The sequence below is a fragment of the Erinaceus europaeus genome, chromosome 6 (assembly GCF_950295315.1).
Source record: "Erinaceus europaeus chromosome 6, mEriEur2.1, whole genome shotgun sequence".
NCBI lineage: Eukaryota > Metazoa > Chordata > Mammalia > Eulipotyphla > Erinaceidae > Erinaceus > Erinaceus europaeus.
This window is the reverse complement of record NC_080167.1, coordinates 22,585,376-22,602,691: the sequence shown is the minus strand read 5'-3', so window position 1 is coordinate 22,602,691 and position 17,316 is coordinate 22,585,376. Positions and strand designations below refer to the sequence as shown.

The following is a 17,316-nucleotide window of genomic DNA, read 5'->3' as shown; positions in this document are numbered from 1 at the left end:
CAGATGACATGATAGTATACACAGAAAAACCCAAGGAATCCAGCAAGAAGATTTTGGATATCATCAGGCAATAAGGTGTCAGGCTACAAAATTAACATTCAAAAGTCAGTGGCATTACTTTATGCAAACAGTAAATTAGAAGAAGTTGAAATCCAGAAATCAATTCCTTTGACTATAGCAACAAGAACAATAAAATATCTAGGAATAAACCTAACCAAAGAAGTAAAAGACTTGTATACTGAAAATTATGAGTCACTACTCAAGGAAATTGAAAAAGACACAAAGTGGAAAGATATTCCATGTTCATGGGTTGGAAGAATTAACATCATCAGAATGAATATACGACCCAGGGCCATCTACTAATTTAATGCTATTCCCATCAAGATCCCAAGCATATTTTTTAGGAGAATAGAACAAATGCTACAAATGTTTATCTGGAACCAGAAAAGACCTAGAATTGCCAGAACAGTCTTGAGAATAAAGAACTGAACTGGAGGCATCACATTCCCAGATCTCAAATTGTATTATAGGGCCATTGTCATCAAAACTGCTTGTACTGAAACATGAATAGGCATAGTGACCAGTGGAATAGAATTGAGATCCCAGAAGTAAGTCCCCACACCTATGGACATCTAATCTTTGACAAAGGTGCCCAGACTATTAAATGGGGAAAGTAGAGTCTTTCAACAAATGGTGTTGGAAAAAAAATGGGTTGAAACATGCAGAAGAATGAAACTGAACCACTATATTTCACCAAACACAAACATTTCTAACTGTTTCCCTTACCCATTTTCTCTTAAGCTGATGACGTTACTCATGAAATAAAAAAGAGAGCAACTTAAGGAAACTCTTCCCTTCTCCTGCCTAACATATCTGTCAATAAGGAGAGATATTCTCTTCCTGGGCTGACACTATAGTTTTCTGGGTTTTGTGTGCCCTGGGCAGGTGAAGCACATTGCTAGACACCATCCTCATTCCCTCAGGAGAAGCTGTTCAATATGTTTGGTAGAGACAGCCTACTGAGCTAAGATCTGGGGCCTGGGCCAGACCTGCTCACTGTTGAGTCTACAGTCCTCCTGGAATTTCAGGGAAATATAAGTCAGATGGGTAAGGGGTTTGTGTCTCACTTCCCCATCTACCTGTGTCACTGGGGGAAATTATCATTGCTGTCTGTTGACTGACAGTGATAATCAGCCTCATCTCCAGCCTGGGCCTTACTGATGGTCAGGGTGGCTGTGTTTCCAGAGCTGGAGCCAGAGAAGCGGTCAGGGATCCCTGAGGGCCGTTCACTGTCTTTATAAATGACTAGCACAGGGGCCTGACCTGGCTTCTGCTGATACCAATGAGTATATTTTTTACTCAGTAAATCCCCAGAGCAGGAGACTGTGGCTGTCTGTCCCAGGGCCACTGACACTGAGGATGGCTGAGTCAGCTCATAGGAGACCACGGAGCCTGAAAAGAGAAAAGAAGGGTGATTAGTCTGAGATTAGGGCGTTTATTCACAGGTCCCCCATGAATGAAGCTGTGCCTGTGCTGAGCTCTGAGAGTTTAGGCCTCAGCTCATGGCCTTTTGTGGCTGAGTCTGTGGTGGGTCCTTGAGGGCAGCACCTGTGCAGAGAGTGAGGAGGGGGAGCAGAAAACGGGTCCAGGCCATGGTGGAGATGACTCAGACCTCTAGCACCTGAGGTCTCACAGCACTGCTGGATTTTCTCAGATCTCTCTAATTACTATCTCAGGCATGTTGGGGGCAGTGTGGATTTGCTTTTCATGCAAATTTCAATCTCCTCTGAGTTTCAACTTCTCTTTGAGATGGGAACCCCTCACATCATATGTAGGTCCACCAAACTAATGCTGCTTGTCTCCTCTGTGCTCCACAGGGTCACTCCAGCCCCATACTTCATCCCACTGGACTGATTACGTTTATTATCATTATATGCATGGCATGTACTCAGTAAACAAGATGATGCGGAGGGGCCAGGTGGTGGTGCACCTGGTTAAGTACACATGTAGCAATGCACAAGGAGAACCCGGATACTGAGCCTCTGGTCCCTACCTGCAGGGTAAAATCTTTGCAAGTGCTATAGGTGTCTTTCTGTCTCTTCCTCTCTATCTCTCACTTCCCTCTAGACTTCTGACTGCCTCTGTTCAATAAATGAAGATAATAAAAATTCTAAATTTAAAAATAAATAAACCAGCATTTAAAAAATATATATACAGGGGGCTGCAAGGATTTGAGTTTGAGTGTCCAGTTCTCCACCTGCAGTGGGGAAGCTTCACAAGTGGTGAAACAGGTCTGTAGCTCTCTCTCTCTCTCTCTTTCCTTCTCTTCCTCCCTCCTCCCTTCTCAAATTTTCTCTGTCCTATCCAAGAAGATGGAAAAAATGGCCCAGAAGCAGTAGCACCCAGACACAGTGATAATCCTGGAGACAAAAATTAAAGCTGCTGGGCATTCATCTCAAATTCTAATTTTACTTCATATATAATGACTTTACTGGGAAGATAGTATGACAATCTATGCCCCACAATAGCCAACAATTCATTTAAAATATTTGAGGGTTGGATGGTAATGCACCCAATAGGAAGCACATATTCCTATGCGCAAGGGCCCAGTCCTCCTTGCAAGGCAGAAGGTGCATGTACAGTGAAGCAGTATTGACAGTCTCTCTCTTTCTCTCTTGCTGTATCTCCCAAAAGCCATTCTTGGCTGAGACATGAACTTCAGGTTCTGTGGTCTCTGTGAGAGTCCATGGGACCATGGCCTTTGTACAGTATTTGCAGTGCAGAGAAATAGCCCATTACAGAAGTAAGGACAGGCAAGAATGGAACTGTGATCTGAAGAGTGAATGTTCATCTCACTCAGGACATTTCTGTCTATAGGAAGCTGCAGAAACTCCATCCAAGGACCAAGAGCCCCAGTGTCCCTGACTCCGTCCCTGAGATTAACCTGAGTCAAGGATTTGCAACTCAGCATCAGAGTCAGTGGAGGGGAAACAGAAGTAGGAATTTAAGGCAGCTCTGGATGTAACAAGACACAGGGTTCATTACTTTGGGACACTGAGAATGAGGTGATCTGCACTCCCAAGTGAGGCAATGCCATATCCCATCAGCATCCTTGGTGACACTGTATGAGCATAACCTTCAAAATGCCATCTCAGCAGACACAGGAATTGGCATGGATTGGACTATGGATGCCTGTGAGCCCCTCTGAGTTGCCTCTGGGCATTCCCAGCTTCTGCCCTTAGAAGTTCCTGGTGTAGCTCTGCTGCCCCCTGCTGGTGGTACCTTTCTTTTTTATTTTTTATTTAAGAAAGGAGACATTAACAAAACCATAGAATAAGAGGGGTACAATTCCGCACAATTCCCATAACTTGATCTCCATATCCCATCCTCTCCCCTGATAGCCTTCCCATTCTCTATCTCTCTGGGAGTATGGATCCAGGTTCGTGATCACAGAGTGTGGAAGATTACAGAGTGTGGAAGGTCTGGCTTCTGTAATTGCTTCCCGGCTGAACAAGGGCGTTGACTGGTCGGTCCATACTCCCAATCTGCCTCTCTCTTTCCCTAGTAGGGTGGGGCTCTGAGGAAGCGGAGCTCCAGTACACATTGATGGGGTCGTCTGTCCAGGGAAGTCTGGTCAGCATCTTGCTGGCATCCGGAACCTGGTGGCCGAGTGATGAAGCTGAAGGGTTGTCATTCCACACCTGAAGTCTCTGGTCACAGTCTGAAGTGAAGCATGTTGGGGTGGCACTCGTTGCGTTAATTAGGTTGCCATCTGCGGATGCAATATTATTTGATTTGAATTGAGAGCAGCATGCAGAAAAGTGGGCCTCACCCTAAGGTTCCAGGACTGGGGGAAATATAGGATCTATAGTGGAAATGTGAGGTTTCTGTTATCTTAGGGTTCAAGAAGACAATGGATAGTTATCATCACATGATAGGGTTAACTTTGGAAAGTCCCTTTGTTAGGGTTTGGGGTATAATACCCAGCATCTTGTATATAGCTGTGCTACCGGTTGCTTCTGTTCTCCCTGGTCTAGGCTTTTGAGAGAGTCAGCATATCAAAGACAGCCAATGTATTAAAAAGACTCAGTCTGTGTTTTAAGAAGGTCCAGACATATGATCAATTTTTCCCCTCTCATATTAATTAAATAGTGGTTTATATGTTTACACTTTAATAGGATTGTACATAAACACCACTCCCACCACCAAAAGACTGTGTCCCATCCCCATCCCCCCAACCCCCCCACCCCTGCCACACTGGGAAGTCCAGTGGCCACCCTCTCCTTCACCACAGTGTTTTTACATTGGTGCCCTGCTCTCTCTCAACCTTCCTTCTTGTGGGTACCACACCTGTACTTAATCCCTGAGAGCATGTTTACCTAAAACTGTGTCTTTTATGCCCCCCCCTTCAAATATCAAATATATCTTGCAGTGAAAGAATAGTTCTGAGAACAAAGTTCTAGGATTGAATACAACATTGTGTATGGAGTTTAGTGCTGTTAAAAAATGGAGGACAGGGAGTTGGGCTGTAGCATAGCAGGTTAAGTGCATGTGGTGCAAAGCACAAGGACCAGCATAAGAATCCTGGTTTGAGCCCCCAGCTCCCCACCTGCAGGGGACTGGCTTCACAGGTGGTGAAGCAGGTCTGCAGGTGTCTATCTTTCTCTCCCCCTCTCTGTCTTTTTCCCCTCTTCTCTCCATTTCTCAACAATGACATCTAAAACAACAACACTAATAACTACAACAATAAAACAACAAGGGCAACAAATGGAAATAAATAAATATATTATAGAATGAGTGGTAGACTGTGCTTCCCACCTAAATATAAAAAGGCCCTATCACTTACCCTCACCCACCGACCCTTGCTTCCGCCTACAGGTATCTATTATAAATGTAGAGGTTGTGTAGTTAAATAGTTAGCATTAAGGGTATATGGGTAGAAGTTAGTAAACTTTCATATATGCAGAGGTTAGCCAGGAGAAAGCCCATGGTGTGTGCTTTCTTTACCGCAGATTTCTTTAGGTAGACAGTTTACTAGATATTACAAACGACTTGGCTTAAATGATCTAGTCAGACTCATCCAAGAATGGGTTAAGGAGAAAGGCTATTAGATTGAGTTCCAGGGAGGAATGTTGATTCATACAGATGGTCAAAACAGGGAGATGGTCAAAACACAGATGGTCAATTCAAGGGAACTTTCAAAGGAAAATTAGGCTGTCCTAGACCAAGGGAGCTTTCAAGGGAAGATTAGGATGCCCCAGACTAAGGGAACTTTCTAAGGAAAACATACTACTACTAATAATAATAATAATAACAATAATAATAATAATTGGGGAATTGGGTGGTAGTGCAGTGGGTTAAGTGCACATGATGTAAGGCTCAAGGACCAGCATAAGGACCCTGGTTCAAGCCCCCAGCTCCCCACCAGCAGGGGAGTCACTTCATAGGCAGTGAAGCAGGTCTGCAGGTGTCTATCTTTCTCTCCCCCTGTCTTCCCTCCTCTCTCCATTTCTCTCTATCCTATTCAACAATGATAACATCAGTAACAGCAACAATAAAAAACAACAAGGGCAACAAAAGGGAAAATAAATAAAATATAAAATAATAATAATGTTGAACATTATTTTTTATGATTAAGGGAAACAATCATGCATGATGTCAACTGTATCCTTGATGTTAATAAAAATAATCTTGTATGATGTTAACTGCATCCAGGCAAAAAGTGGTTAAAAATAAAGCACTGCAGAGGGATGTGAGAGATGCCTCTCTCCTGCACTTGAAGCAGCTAATGCATCTCTTGTTTCATTTCTCCCCGACTCCCCTCACTCCTTCAGGACACCCTGTGACCTGCCGAGGCATGGCCCCTGGAGTATGGACCCTTGAAAAGATAATAATAATGCATATTATTTTATTTTCAGGTGAAAGAGTACTCTATAAGTACTAAATTTGTTCCTACCTCATAATACTTTACCTGCTGGTAATTTCCTTATTTGCTCTTGGAGTTTTACTGATCATCATACCGTCACAATTACATTGATGCCAGAGAGCTTTTTTTTTTTCACTTAGAGAGTGAGAGACAGAGAAGGGGAAAATGGAGAGATAAAGAGAGTGAAAGCGGAGGAGAGAAGGAGAAGTCATCCTTGTATATTAGCTGAGAACGATTTACAAAAGATAAGCATACAGATTATTGAGTTAACTACTCTTCTGCTTAAGGGACAATGCTGGGATGCTGTGTCAGGTGAGTTTATATAGACTTTGATGTTTGAGGACTTGTTGGCTACATTGGAAATACACAAATATTACCTGGAGACAATAAGAAAAGATCCCCAGGAGAAGTACATAATTACTATGGATGCTACAATCGTAGCAGTGGGTGTAACAAGACAAAAATGGCCTAGGAGCAGAAGCTGCTGCACTCATTAAGAGGCTTTCAGAAAAAGAGCTGTTTGTCACCACTGCAGCTTCTCAATTAGCTGGACTCAGACCAAAAACCAGAACTATGGATGGCTTATAGAATGATGTTCTTTTATCTTCTTCTCTCCAGCTATCAGCATTAGCATATTCCTATTACAGGGGTGTGAAACATTTACTGGAGGCTCAGAGATATTTGGTTTCCCTGGATTTCTAATGCAGTTTTTTTCTGCTCCCCTTGCCTAATGTCTGGAAAATGTTAAATACAGCATGTTTATGAGATGTATCTTAACTGACTTTCTTCATGGAGTTTCCTATTGACAACTAGCTTCACTTGCCCCACCACCTAGAACAAAGGATTTAGAGTAACCTGAAGAGGTGAGACATTTAAAGGGCCATATACATGACTTTTACTGTTGGCTATTAGTGAGACTAATTAGTGGCTATTGAGTGAGACTTAGTTTTAACATGACCTTCACTAGCTGCCTATCTTTATAACTGGCCTTTCTGAGCTTCCCCTGAAATAGATGGGCATTGGATATGTTAAACTAGAGAGGGACACACACACACACACACACACACACACACACTCTACTGATCTGGTAGAATGGGTTAAGAGTTTCACACATATAAACTGCAACCAACCTATGTGCATGGTTTGCGGGGAAGGAAGACATAAGCAGGGCACGCTAAAATGTTAAGCAACAAGAATATTTTATTTTATGAATTAAGTGAATTGATTTTATTATTTTTCAGCTTGTATACCTTGTCATTTATTATTATTATTATTATTATTATTATTATTGCCTTCAGGGTTATTGCTGGGGTTTGGTGATTGCACTATGAATTCACTGCTCCTGGAGGTCATTTTTTCCATTTTGTTGTTGTTATCATTGTTGTTGTTATTAGATAGGACAAAGAGAAATCAAAAGAGGAGGGGAAGGCAGAGGGGGGAGAAAAACATAGACACAGACCCACTTTACCATTTGTGAAGCAACCTCCCCCCCTGCAGGTGGGGAGCTGGGGGCTCGAGCCGGGATCCTAATGCAGGTCCTTGTGCTTCTCTCCATGTGATCTTAACCTGTTGTGCTACCCCCGGCTTCCTCCCTTATTCTTTTAATGATGCCATTTTATAAGATAAAAACACCTTGTATAAATATTTAACCTCTCACATTTTAGTTATTGTTGTTTCTTATTTCCAGAAGAAAAAGAGACTCTTGTGGTCTTGGGAGAAATATGTCACAATCTTGATGAATGAAAACTACTTATACTTGTGTTCAACTCTGAAAATAATTCATCTTGTGATTTGTCAGAAACCTAGAGTCATTTGTCATAGAGATTCCTCTTTGTCATGTGATAAACATTTCCCTCTCATCAGAGTTGCAGGTTTCATCCCATTGCGTTATCATAGGGTAAAAAGCCACTACTTGGTCCAAATACTTTAGAATTTATAGCCAAAAAGAAAAAAAAATAATTTATAGCCATATAAAGATTCTATAGGTACTAAACTTGTTATTATCTAGTACTATTTATCTACTGTTAATTTCCTAATTTGCTGATAAGAGTTTTACTGAGCTTCATACCTCCACAACTATACTGATGCCAGAGAACTTTTTTTTTCACTTAGAGAATGAGAGAAAGAGAGGGAGAGAGAGGAGAGTCACCACAGCACTGCACCACTGTTAAGGTAGTTCCCTGAAAACAGGTAGTTTGCATAGTGTGTGTTCCCATGTGGTTGTAAGGGACTCAAGCCTCCATCCTTGTGCGCAGTACAGTGTGCTTTACTGAGTGAGTGGCCTCCTGATTTTATTTGATGCCAATTTCTTTGCTTTTATAAATGGGGGGGAGAGATGGTTGGTGAAATCTTTCTCTGATTCTGAAACAGAACAGCTCTGTCAGGATGAAATCTAGTGCTCCTCAACCATGTGCACGCTCTGCTTACAAGACTGAGAGGAAACAGATTTGGACTGATCGGCCTAAGAATATGGCCAGACATGCTCTCTGTTATTACTCTTGAGGATGTTACGCATAGGTCCACATGCTGAGTACAGTGGAGTTATGGGGATTACGCCTTAGTTCCTCCTCTGCCTGTGTCATTGTGTAATAGTTACCACTGCTATCAAATGACAGACAGTGATAGTCAGCTTCATCTTCAGCCTGGATCCCACTGATGGTCAGAGTGGCTGTTTTCCCTGACACAGAGCCAGAGAATCGGTCAGGGATCCCTGAGGGTCGGCTGGTACTAACATAGATAACTTCCACTGGGGATTTGCCTGACTTCTGCTGGTACCAGTTAGTATGATGGTACACTGGCTGGCAGGTGATTTTGGCTGTCTGTCCCAAGGCCACAGACATGGAGGATGGCTGACTTAATACAGAAGAGACAACAGGCCCTGAAAGAGACAAGAGGAGAGAAGACGTGAGTGTAAGGATGAAGGTCTCCTTCCCAGAAGACACACCCCAGTAACATCCCCTGAGCTCAGCTGAAGGTCAGAGTCAGGCTATTCATTAGATTCAATTAGGGCTGAGCTTTTGGGTGTGGATGACGGTGGTAGTACCTGTAAAGAGAGTGAGAAGCAAAAGAAGAGTCCAGGTCATGATGAAGACACCAAGAACTGTCTCTGAGGTAAAAGCTGAGGATAGTAATTCAAGGCCTCTCTTATTCTCTGGTGAAATGCAAATTTACTTCCTCCCTTCCTTTTTGAAATCTTGTCCAGTGGCTCTCTACTGAGCAAACAACTGAGATTAAGAGATTTTTTTTTTTTTTCACTGCAGAGTCTGTGACCAGGTTCCCCAGAGCTGGTTGTGAGACAATGCTGACCTACCTTTAGCGTAGAGATATATATTTCTATCAGTGTCCTTATTCTTCTCTTTGGTCTTAGGGAAGCCCTCACCTTCCACTCTAGTGATGAAAATGCACACAGAAGATGACTGGGTGGTGCTGGTACAGAAGCTGGAGCATCAGCAGGGATGCTGTGTAAGAGCTCAGTATCCATCATCTCACAGAGATATTTCTCAGGAAATCAATACATACTAGAAAAGATTATCACACAGGAATCTAAGTCAATAGGATTCTTTGATTTAGCAAGAAACACATTTTATATGAATGCACTGAATCTCATTGAAATAATTATTTTGGCTTGCAAAATTTCTAAATCTCAGAAGCAAAAAGTAGCATGGGGAAACTATCTGAAAACTACATGTCAAAAGAACTCATAGTGTTTTAGTATTTATGTATTTATCATAGTGTTTTAGTATTTAGTATTTAACAGTGAGCTCAGGATACTGAACAATAAAAACACAATCCATTTATAAAATGAGCAACAAACTACAGTGGATGTTTCATGTAACAGATTAGAGACATAAATAAGACACCAAAATAATTTTGTCAGTAGTTATTAGGGAAATTCAAACTAAAACCACATTGAGGTCCCCCCTGCAGTTGGGGACTAAGGACTTGACAATTGGTCACATTTTGTGATTTCATCTGAGAAGTTCTTACAAAGACCGAACTCTAGGAATGAGACACAGATCAGACTTGAAGGAGAAAGGGGAGTCTGGCAGCAGAGGGTCTGTGGAAGTATATACAATGAGGATAATGTAAACGCCATGACCTGCAAGTTCTCACACTTCCTTATGCATTTGTCCTGTCCCGCATTTTCTGCTACTTTCCAAGTGGATATGGTGATGAAGTCATTAAATGCTCTTTGAGCAGATGTGGACACATGCTTGGACACTGCTGAGAACTTACCATGGCAGGACTAGTTCCTGGACTTTGTTTCTGAAACCAATATACTGTTCTTAACACACTGTTTCAAATTCTCAGCATACTTCTCTTTAAATCTAAATATTTCCTTCTGATGCTTAATCCTCCAGGAGTCCTGAATCATTCACAGAATATCTGAGTCTAACCCTTGCTATAGATTACAACTAGACTTGTTCCAGACTGGATATCTGGATGTCTGCTATGAAAAGAGTTCATGATGGGAGCACATGTCTGAGGATCTCGAGGACAAGGTCATCTCAACTCACTATCCTGTACATTGTGATGTTTTTGAGCAATAGCTCCAAGCATTGTCCACATGGGACTGTGGAAGACATAGAATACTGCCCTGCCAAAGTGACTAAGTAGTGACCCATCTGCCTCTCACTAGTGGTGTCTCAAGGAGGTCAGGATGACAGAGAGTATGATAGAATCAAATATTGCAGAGCCCTGGAAAGTGACAGGAAATTACTCCAGATGGTTCCCTGTGTATAAGAAGGGAATTTATCCTCCCCTCTAGTTGCTTGTGTCAGTCTGAGTATGGGACTATCTGTAGTCTGCACCACAGAGATATTCAGATTCTTCCTCGAACTACAATTTAGTAACTATTTATGGGCTACCGAGGCCCCAAGCTGCTGCTCAAAATGTGATGCCATCCCCTTTAACGTGATATGTGTTAGCCTACATGAAGTGAAAACGTATTTTACGGACTCTGTTGATCCCATGTAATTGTATAAATGTACGTTTTCACTATTGGTCAAGGCTCCCAGGGATGCAGTAGAGATGGAAGCCTGGTTAGTACAGGCAGAGTTCAGAGATTTGGGACAGAAGATACAAGGAGAATGAAAATGCACTGAGACGCAAGTGATGTCCTGCAGGACTGTGTATGGAGCTATGAGAGAGGTCCTATGTGTGCAAGGCTTGCTTTTGAGCAGTAGGTGGTATAAAGGAACCATGGTACATAGTGGAGGGACCTTCCAGAAGCTTGATCCAAGGCTGCCCAGATGCATTGGTCTCTCCGAGTTCTTTTCTTTTTATAATTCAAGAGGTATAGAGCATTAAGTACAGTCCTGTGCTCAAGTCTCTAAAATGTCTCAGCCCTCACATTGTTAATTTCCTGTGGTCAGAAGAAGAAAGGGCAGGTGTGGGCTTCAGGGTAGGAATTGGTCTTATCATAGAAGTGTCTTCAAAGGAATCGTTAATATTCAGTGACACACATCTGAAGCTTATATATTGTCACAATGCAATAGTGCTTCCGTCTTTAAAAGTTTCACCTACTAGCATCAACACTAAAGACCCTAAGGAAAAAATGGGTGGTATGGGGTAAGGTGGGCCTTGGTTGGGCATGAAAGTGTTCTGCGGGGGGGGGGGGGTTAATGAGAAACTCCAGTGTCAACAACCATACTATAAACTTTTAGCATCCCAATACAAATTTTTTTTTTTTAAATACACTCTGAAGCAGTGTGAATTCTTGTCAAGGATCTATACTTAGGGGTAATAGATGAGCGCTTTTATAAAAACATCTTACTAAAACACATTAAATTATTCATATACTGATGAAAACCAAACACTCTGATAATATTACAGTGATACTCATTTCAATTTTTCAAGTATTATTTATTTATTTATTAGATAGAGACAGAGAGAAATGAAGAAGGGATGGGGAAGCTTGGGAAAGAGACAGAGAGACACAGCCCTGCTTCACCACTTGTGAAGCTCCTCCCCCACCCCCTTGCCAAGTGAGGACCAGGGCTTAAACCCAAATTCTTGCACACCGTAATATATACGCTTAACCAAGCGGGCCACCTCCTGGCCCCTATTTATTTCAATTGTTTAGCTGAGTGGCTGGGATATGATACAGCGGACAAAGCACTGGACTCTCAAGCATGAGGTCCTGAGTTCCATTCCCTGCATCTCGTGTTCCAGACTAATGTTCTACTTCTTCTCTTTGATTCTTTCCTTCTCTCTCTCTCTCAACTAATTAGCTGAAGTTTGCCAAGACAGTATTCAGTCTTGTTTTCATTAATACTGAATAAAAAAAGAATTTCTAAGTTAAAAACATTGAATCTTACTTGCTCAGAGAGGGGACATAAGCTTGAGGAGGAAATTATTCCTAAAAACGTACTTCCCAATGAGTGAACAGTGGCCATATTACTGACTAGCTTCAGTGAGTGTGTTTCTTTTAGAATAAGATTGTTGAAATCAACACAATGAGTACCACCTCAGCATACTTCACTTCAGATTGTGTCCAGAGAAGTCAGGCATGGAATGTCAACCAACCCTTCAGCCTCATCGAGTGAGACCTTTCCTTTCATAGGATTCTCTAATTCCATTCCAGGAGGTTCATTTCCTAACAAAGTCCCAAACCTAGATATAGACCAGGTCTCATAAGATAGAGCATATGTTCACATGTATCCATAAATTAGGGCAAAATATATACCTGAAAGCAAAAGTACACAATAGTCTGTAGTGAGTCAGTATAAAGTTCATAACGAACTAGTGTCTACTTAGACTTAGATACCCTCCTCACCTACTTCCTATTACAGTTCTCTCACTCACTCCAAAGCTAACTTCATCAAAGCAAGGACTGCAAAAACTGAATAAGGGCAAGAGACTGGCATACTTTAATGGTGGGTCTTTAGTTACTATCAGGTCATTCCATCAGCTGGGGCCCTACTCTGGGAGTCCTGAGATTCTCAAACAGACATGATGGGCCTAGTCCTCTAATAAATCCCTCTCTCCATTGTTACCGGTCATTTCTATCAGGAAAAACAAAATAGACCCCTTTGTGGGCCCCCATAGGACCTTTCCCTCAACTTGGATCAACAAAGGTAGAGAATGTTCCATCCTCTGAAGGGAGGCTGGACAACATACTCTATGTTCCACCTGAGAAAGATGGGTTGATACTGGGGCAGCCTGGAACATTCTTACTCATGACCACAGAATGTGAGCTCAAATCTACATGGATGCAGAGGTCACATAGGCTCCTAAGCTGAATATGGGCTCCAGATCACATGAAATTTATGGGGTTTACAGTCAATAATATTTATACCCCTTTCCCATATTAGGGAGCTACTCTCTTCCCTGATTCAGCTTTCTGGTCCTTTTTCCAGGCATGACATCATCTCCCCAGACAGTAACTTAGATCCACCTGCATATCAGATTTAAGGCTCAGGGAAAAAAGAAAAAGAAAAAGAAAACAAACAATAACAACAACAAAAAAAAAGTATAGCCACAGGCCCTTTGGAATATAACTAAAACATGCCTACTAGCTATCTACAAAATGGAGGAATCCCCAACTCTTCATCTAAACTATTCCAGTCTTTAGGTCCATGATCGGTCAACAATTTGTTTGGCTTTGTATGTTAACTCTCTTTTCAACCAACAGGTTCCAGGTGCTAGTATGATGCTGACCAGAATTCCCTGGACAGACCCCACCAATGTGTCCTGGAGGTCTGATTCCCCAGAGACCCTCCCCCCTAGGGAAAGAGAGAGACAAGCTGGGAGTATGGATCGACCTGTCAATACCCATGTTCAGTGGGGAAGCAATTACAGAAGCCAGATCTTCCACCTTCTGCATCCAACAATGACCTTGGGTCCATACTCCCAGCGGGATAAAGAATAGGAAAACTATCAAGGGAGAGGATGGGATATGGAGTTCTGGTGGTGGGAATTATGTGGAGTTGTACCCCTTTTATCGTTTGGTTTTTTTTCAGTGTTTATTTTTTATAAATAAAATTTTTTTAAAGAGTTAGATTGTTGAATCAGTATAAAAGAACAATTTACAAATGATAAGCATATGGATTATGTAGTTAGTTATATAGTCCTTGTATTAAGGATCTGTCCTGAGCTCTAGTGTCATGTGGGCTTATATAGAATTTGAAAATGATTTGAACTGATCAGATCTGGATTGATGAGGCCTGAGGATGTGATCAAACTTGCTCTTTGTTATCACTCTTAAGGATGTCACATATATGTTCACATGCTGTATAAAGAAATAGTGGGGTTGTGGTCAGGCAGGTGGCACAGTAGATAAAGCACTGGATTCTCAAGCATGAAGTCCCAGCAGCACATGTACCAGAGTGATGTCTGGTTCTTTCTCTCTCCTCCTTTTTCACAAATAAGTAAATAAACAAATAAATAAATAATTTTAAAAAGGGGGGACGGGTGGTGGCGCACCTGGTCCACAAAGACCCAGGTTCAAGCCCCTGGCCCCCACCTACAGGGGAAAGCTTCATGAGTGGTGAAGCAGGGCTGCAGGTGTCTCTCTGTCTCTCTTCCTCTCTATCACCCCAAGCCCTCTCAATTTCTGGCTGTCTCTATCCAATAAGTAAAAAAAGATAACAGGAAAAAAAACTAAAAAAAAAAAAAGTTGGAACTAAACAGTGTTAACATTTAAAAAAGAAAAAGAAAGAAATGGTAGGGTTTATGTTTCAGTTCCCTGCCTGACTGTACCACTGTGCTATAATTACCACTACTATCAGATGACAGGCAGTAATAGTCAGCCTCGTCTTCAGCCTGGGCCCCACTGATGGTCAGGGTGGCTGTGCTCCCAGACATGGAACCAGAGAATCGCTCAGGGATTCCCGAGGGTCTACTATTACTATTATAGATGACTTGCACTGGGGCCAGGCTTGGCTTCTGCTGGTACCAGTGAGTAAAATAGTTCACTCCCTGGCAGGTGATCTTAGCTGTCTGTCCCATGGCCACAGACATGGAGGATGGCTGAGTCAGCTCAGAAAAAACAACAGACCCTGCAAGAGACAAGAGGAGAGGAAAGGTGAATGCTGGTAAAGGATCTCCTTACCAGACAACATACCCTTGCAGCATCCTATGAGCTCAGATGAAGGTCAGGGCCTGGCTGCTGAATGGATTCTATGAGGACTGAGCTCTGAGGATGGGGTAGGGGTACCTGTACAGAGAGTGAAAAGCAGGAGAGGAGTCCAGGCCATGATGGAGGATCTTCCTCTCAGCTGACTGCTAGGGATGACCCTTCAAGGCCTCTCTTATTCTCTGGTGGATGCAAATCTACTTCCCTCCTTCTTGGTGCCTTATTGAGTGACAGCCCTCTACTAAGCAAAGAATAACTGGGATTAAGAGGGCTTCACTCCAAGGTCTATACCCTGGCTCCCTAGACATGACTCTAGATGTAAGAGAGACCTGCCCACAGAGGACACATACAACTTTCAGTCAATGCCCTGAGCCTTCTCTCTGGGCTTGGGGAGATCTTTGTCAATTCATCTATTAAAATGCAGACAGGAGGAAAGGACAGTGTTGATACAGAAATTGTTGGCCAGCAGTCATAATTGTGAGAGCTCAGAAATCCATCAGCTCACAGATCAATGCCTCAGGATACATATACATATTAGACAAATAACAATAAGGGAGCTAAGTCAACACAATTCTTTGATTTCACAAAAAACATGTTTTATAAAGAAAAGGATGAATACAATGAACCTCATAAACATATTATTTTGCTGTGCAAAATTCACTAGTGTAACTTAAGGAAACCATTTGAAAACTGCATATCTGAATAGTGTATACATTATGTAATGAACTCAAAACACTAAATTGTAAACATACAATCTGTTTATGAAATGAATAACATACTACAGCAAATGCTTCATGAAAGAGGCTAGAGACACAGATAGAATATAAAAATATTTCATTTTTAGGGACTAAGGAGATGATATAGTGGTTATGCAAAAGACTTTCCTATCTGAGGCTCTAATGTCCCAGGTTCAAGTCCCCAGCTCCCACATAAGCCGGAACTGATCTTTGCTCTGGTTTATCTCTCTATATCTTTCTTTCATTAAAATAAATTGTCATATAAAAATAATCTCATTTTTAGTTACTAGGTAAGTCAAAATTCAAACTAAAACCACAATGAGATTTCACTACATACCTACCAGAATGGCATATATTATATATATTCAGGTATGGCAGAGGGCAGAGAATTGATTAGAAATCTGGTAGGAGTGTCCCAGCTCTTATCTCAAACTGAGTCTAATTATTATTAATTTCCTGAGGTCAGAAGAAAGGGCAGGTGTGGGTTTCAGAGTGGGACAGTAATTGTGTCTTCAAAACAAAACAAAACAAAACAAAGAAAAACATCAATCACACCCGTTGCACTTGTCTATGGCCCTAGAGACTTAAGTTCATTAGTGCCCTCAAATCATAACCCACAGTGCCCCCTGGAGTCTGCAGGCTGAAAGTTTTCCTACATGTGTCACTAGTTAATAATTAGAGCTCTTAACTGTTGCTACAGGCCACTGAAATAGCTTACTTGGATAGTGTGCTGCTTTGCTATGTGAAGCACCCAGGTTTGAGCCCTAGTCCAGGTAGTCCTGGTGCTATAGTCTCTCACTTTCTATAATTTTACCTTTCTCTCTCTCTCTCTCTCTCTCTTTTTCTCTTCCTCCCCCCACATATATATAGTTACTGGAATTTCAGTGGTAAATTTATCACAGTGTAGACATACTCTGATTATCAATGATACATGACTCAAACTTAAACACTGTTAAAATGCAATGTTGCTTTTAAGTTTTAAAGAAGTTACACTCTGAGGGAGTGAGTACTCTTACCAACAATCTGCACCTAGGGGTGATAGCTTAGTATTTTTATATAAACCTTTTAAGGTTTAAGATTCATTTTTTAATTCTTCTTTTTTATTTTTTGTCATTCTTTTTTTTAATTCCCTTCATGTTATCAGGTAGTCAGACAGTAGCACAGCAGGTTAAGTGCACGTGGCACAAGGACCGGCATAAGGATCCCGGTTCAAGCCCCCGGCTCCTCACCTTCAGGGGAGTCGCTTCACAGGCGGTGAAGCAGGTCTGCAGGTGTCTTTCTCTCACCCTCTTTGTCTTCCTCATTTCTCTCTATCCTATCTAACAACAATGACATCAATAATAACTATAACAACAATTTTAAAAAAGGGTAACAAAAAGGAAAATAAATAAATATAAATATAAATAAAAACAATAATAAAAAACTGTTATCAATATAGAAACACTGATAGTAAATAATATGTATCAGAAAATTATACAAAAATAACCAGATGCAACTTCTGTCTTTCTTATCTAAACCAGTGATTAGGAAACTGAGAACCACCAAGTGGAAATATTAAGTTGTTGAAAAGTCAT

At 41.6% G+C, this 17,316-nt stretch overlaps 1 protein-coding gene and 3 gene segments (V, D, J or C); all 4 read right to left on the bottom strand.

Annotated features, from left to right (window-relative positions):
* The window catches only part of LOC103118610 (immunoglobulin lambda variable 8-61-like), a 583,882-nt gene that overhangs the window by 275,972 nt on the left and 290,594 nt on the right, over nt 1-17,316 (bottom strand).
* LOC103118591 (immunoglobulin lambda-1 light chain-like) overlaps nt 1-17,316 on the bottom strand; it is a 397,547-nt gene that overhangs the window by 281,071 nt on the left and 99,160 nt on the right.
* The window catches only part of LOC103118563 (immunoglobulin lambda-1 light chain-like), a 350,334-nt gene that overhangs the window by 291,342 nt on the left and 41,676 nt on the right, over nt 1-17,316 (bottom strand). The window contains exons 1-2 of one of the 4 annotated variants that reach the window (XM_060193316.1): nt 15,087-15,142; nt 14,640-14,928 (exon numbers count right to left, since the gene is read on the bottom strand). The exons of the other annotated variants lie outside the window; for them this stretch is intronic. Coding sequence (XP_060049299.1) covers nt 14,640-14,928; nt 15,087-15,126 — 329 coding nt within the window. The 5' untranslated portion in view covers nt 15,127-15,142. Of the gene's footprint in view, nt 1-14,639; nt 14,929-15,086; nt 15,143-17,316 lie in introns of those variants that run through there. 4 annotated transcript variants of the gene reach the window in all.
* LOC132539107 (Ig lambda chain C region-like) overlaps nt 1-17,316 on the bottom strand; it is a 304,786-nt gene that overhangs the window by 286,189 nt on the left and 1,281 nt on the right.